Here is a 4301-nt window from a genome sequence, read left to right as displayed (position 1 = left end):
AAAAAGATCTAGAATTCATTCAAATGGATAGCTTTAAGTGCAACAAATCACTCCCCCCCACACACCTTTTTTTTTTTTCAAAAGATGTTTTGAAGCTAGGAGCTGGTGGTTCACACCTGTAATCCTAGCTACTGAAGATCTGAGGACGACGGTTCAAAGCCAGCCAGGGCAGGAAAGTCCATGAGACTCCCATCTCCAAAAATCGACTCAGAAAAAGCCAGAAGTGGCACTGTGGCTCAAGTGGGTAGAACACTAGCCTTGAGCACAAAGGTTCAGAGATGGCACCCAGGCCCTGGGTTCAAGCCCTAGGACCAGACCTCCCCTCAAAAAAAAAAAAAAAAAAGATGCTTTTGAGTTTTTGTGGTGGGACTTTGGCACCAGGAGGTGATGGTATGATGCTTGTTGCCTCCACGCAGTATTGGTCATGGTCAAAGGTCTTTTGCATCACTGAGTCGCTTGCTCTCCTGGCTCCATTCAGAACCCCAGGACTGCTCCAGCCTCTAGGGGAGGGTGCCACGTGTATCCAGCAGAGTTCAGGAGGCAGGGAGAACCACTAAGCAGCACTGGGCAGACCAACGCTGGCATCTGGGAGCCTCAGAGGGCCTTTTAATTCACTTCACAGTGATTGAGCATCCTTGGACACCTACAGAGTTGGGCACTGTGGGAAGCTGGGCCTGGCTCAAGCCATGGAAAAATCATTGCAAATCTTACTGCCAGACAGTGTCTGTCCAGGACTAAGGACACTGGGGCATGGCTCCAAGTCCCACAAGGAATGCTGAAGAACTCTCCTAATTCACCACAGGATCTACCTAGGATGTGCTCTCAAGGACAAATGGCAGGCCAGTAGCTCAACATCAGCTCCTTTATAAGGAGCTGCTGGTTCTCTAAGACTTGGGGGGGGGGTGGAGACTGTAAGTGGGGGGGACACCACATTAATAGGACAAAGGGTGAACAAATGCAGCAATGGTAGTCACTAGACTCTACATTGAAAATGAACTATACAACTTGCGGATAGGATGGGAGGGGGAAAAATGGGAGAGCATGAGGGAAGAAGTGACATTGTCCAAAAAGAAATGTACTTTTTTTTGTCAGTTGTGGGACTTGAATTCTGGGCCTGGGCACTGTCCCTGAGCTCTTCAGCTCAAGGCTAGCACTCTACCACTTTGAGCCACAGATCCACTTCCGGTTTTCTGGTGGTTAACTGGAGGTAAGAGTCTCATGGACTTTCTTGGGGTGCTGGCTTTGAACTGCAATCCTTAGATCTCAGCCTCCTGAATACCTAGGATTACAAGTGTGAGCCACTGGCACCCAGCCAAGAAATGTACTTTTTTTTTTTTCCCCCCGAGTCGCAGGGCTTGAACTCTGGGCTTGGGTGCTGTCCCTCAGCTCTTCAGCTCAAGGCTAGCACTCTACCACTTGAGCTACAGTGCCACTTCCTGTTTTCTGGTGGTTTATTGGAGATAAGATTTTCACGGAGGGACTGAGAAGGTGGCTTAGTGGTAGAGTGCTTGACTTGCATGCATGAGGTTCTGGGTTCAATTCCTCAGCACCACATAAGCAGAAAAAGCCAGAAGTGGCACTGTGGCTCAAGTGGTAGAGTGCTAGCCTTGAGCTAAAGAGCTGAGAGATAGCACCCAGGCCCAGAGTTCAGGCCCATGGCTGACCAAAATAAATAAATAACCAAAAAAACAAACAAAAAAAAGATTTTCACGGACTTTCCTGCCCAGGCTGGTTTTGTACCATGATCCTCAGATCTCAGCCTCTTGAGTAGCTAGGATTACAGGAGTGAGCCACCAGCACCCGGCTAAGAAATGTACTCTTTACCTGACTTATGTAACTGTAACCCCTCTGTACACCTTTACAATAAATTTTTTTTTTTTTTGGGTCCAGTCGTGGGGCCTGAACTCTGGGCCTGGGTGCTGTCCCCGAGCCACAGCGCCCACTTCCGGCTTTTTTCTTTTTGCTTATGTGGTACTGAGGAATCGACCCCAGGGCCTTGAGCATGCAAGGCAAACGCCCTACCACTGAGCCACCTTCCCAGCCCAATAACAATTTTTTTAATCGTATTTTTTTTTGTCTTTTATTTTTTGGTACTGGGGATCCAAACCAGGATGTTACACATGCTAGGCAGATGCTTTGCCAATGAGCTAAATTGCAGCCTCAATTTTTAAAAATTGAATAAAAGAAAAGCTTGGGGGCAGGCCTCCTACTCTGATGGATACCAAAGCCTCCCATTACAAAGACTCCTAGCTCCCCTAGTCCTTTTGTGCAGACCCACGTGAGACATATTAGCTACTGGGCACACATGAGCATAAGCTGGGTGGCTCACGTCTGTAATCCAAGCTACTGGGAGGCTGAGATCTGAGGATCGTGTTTCAATGCCAGCCCAGGCAGGAAAGTCCATGAGACTCTTTTTTTTTTTTTTTGCCACTTCCCGTTTTCTAGTGGTTTTGGAGATAAGAGTCTCACGGACTTTCCTGTCCTAGCTGGCTTTGAACTGAGATCCTCAGATCTCAGCCTCCTGAGTAGCTAGGATTATAGGCGTGAGCCAACTGCACCTGGCTCCATGAGACTCTTATCTCCAATTAACCATCAGAAAACTGAAAGTGGTGCTGTGTTCAAAGTGGTAGAGAATTAGTCTTTATAAAGCTCAGGAACAAGGCCCAGGCCTTGAGTTTAAGCTCCAACTAACAACAAAGGAACAAGCATGTAAGAGATGCCATTTGTGTGACTGATACAAGGGAAGAGGATTTTATAGGAAGTAGGAAAAGTGAGAGATGACAGAAACAAAATGCATTTCAATTTGTCACAAAGCTGTGCAACACAGCATACCCCAAAAGTGGAATCTATCAGGGACCCATTTCTGGATAATCTAATGAGGAAGCTCTAGTGTGGATGGTCAGGGCTTCAAAGCAGTGTCTGCTTCAAGTCCCCATTCTGTCACTGACCTTTCACAAGGCACTGAATGTCTCGGCTACGTTTAGCATGAGGCCCAGCACAAGGAAGGCTGCTAATGAGTCATTGTTAGCCCAATTATCAGGTCAACCATTGTTGAGGTTGTGGGGTGGGTTGGGAAACACAGGGGGACAAGAGGGTCAGGGCAAGATGCCTGGGAAACTTCCCCTTTCAGGTCCCAGGTTAAGAAAATAAAGCTCAGGGATGCTTCTATTTTGAAAGAGAATTCCTCTGCATCTCCAAGTGGTCCTGTATCTGAGGAGGTGATCATGAGTGGAATCCAAGTCATGCATACCACTTTCCCACCCCAAATTCTTCCACATCTCCAATGGAGGACAGCACAACCAATAAGGGCAGAGTGTATTTATGTGCAAGGCTAGGTAAAATGGACTGGCTAGGAGTCCGGAGCAGGATCAGGAGGATCTGGCTTCCCATTGGCTGGTGTGACAGAATCTTCTTGTTGTTGTCTGATGTACTGATCCATCAGGGCAGTCAGCTGCACAGGCTGGTGCTGAAGCAGGGAATGGGTCTGGACTACAAGAAGGGTGAGCCCTCCTACCAGTTCGCCCTGCAGCAGGGGTAGGCTGGGCAGCTTGGAGTAGTTGATGAAGCCTTGCCTGCTGAGGATGGTGTCATCAATGCAGCCACCTGGAAAAACACAGGGTCAGCTGGGACACTACAAATGCCTTTCTCCCCTGGAAACAAAGTCTCACTCTTAGGAATCCATACTCTATTGTCCTTCTCCCCTCCTAGCCTGTCCCAGAATCAGGGTTCCATTTATGCCCATCCACTGCCACTGTTAGAGATGGATAGAATCCTCTCTCCTAATTTGAAAATTTACATAACTCTGGTCCCATGTCCTCTAAAGTCAGAAATTCTGAATTTTTTTTTTTTTTGGTCGGTTGTGGGGCCTGGGCCTGGGCCTGGGTGCAGTCCCCCAGCTCTTCAGTTCAAGGCTAGCACTCTACCACTTGAGCCACAGTGCCCACTCCCAGCTTTTTCTGCTTATGTGGTGTTGAGGAATCAAACCCAAGGGCCTCATGCATACAAGACAAGCACTCTACCACTGAGCCACCTTCCCAGGCCAGAAATTCCTAAATTTTCTTAAAGACAGGATCACAGGCCAGGTGCAGTGGCTCATTACTATAATCCTAGCTACTCAAGAGGTTGAGATCTGAGGATCATGGTTCAAAGCCAGCCTTGGCAGGAAAGTCTGTGAGATTCTTCTCTCTCATAAACCACCTGAAAACAGGAAGTGGCACTGTGGCTCAAGTGGTAGAGTGTTTGCCTTGAGCTGAAGAGATGAGGGACAGTGCCCAGGCTCAGAGTTCAAGCTCCACAACTGA

The 4301-nt window shown here is 48.0% G+C and overlaps 1 protein-coding gene across 1 annotated transcript in view; it reads left to right on the top strand.

The window, feature by feature from the left end:
• Positions 1-3478: 3478 nt before the first annotated feature.
• Positions 3479-4301, top strand: part of Lrrc46 (leucine rich repeat containing 46) — a 17663-nt gene continuing 16840 nt past the window's right edge. Inside the window, exon 1 of the mRNA XM_013036844.1 lies at positions 3479-3534. Within this exon, the coding sequence (XP_012892298.1) occupies positions 3479-3534 (56 nt within the window). The remainder of the gene's footprint in view (positions 3535-4301) is intronic.

This window comes from Dipodomys ordii, unplaced genomic scaffold (assembly GCF_000151885.1).
Source record: "Dipodomys ordii isolate 6190 unplaced genomic scaffold, Dord_2.0 Scaffold7, whole genome shotgun sequence".
Lineage (NCBI taxonomy): Eukaryota > Metazoa > Chordata > Mammalia > Rodentia > Heteromyidae > Dipodomys > Dipodomys ordii.
Note: the sequence above shows the minus strand (reverse complement) of the source record. Positions and strands in the feature narration are given on the sequence as shown.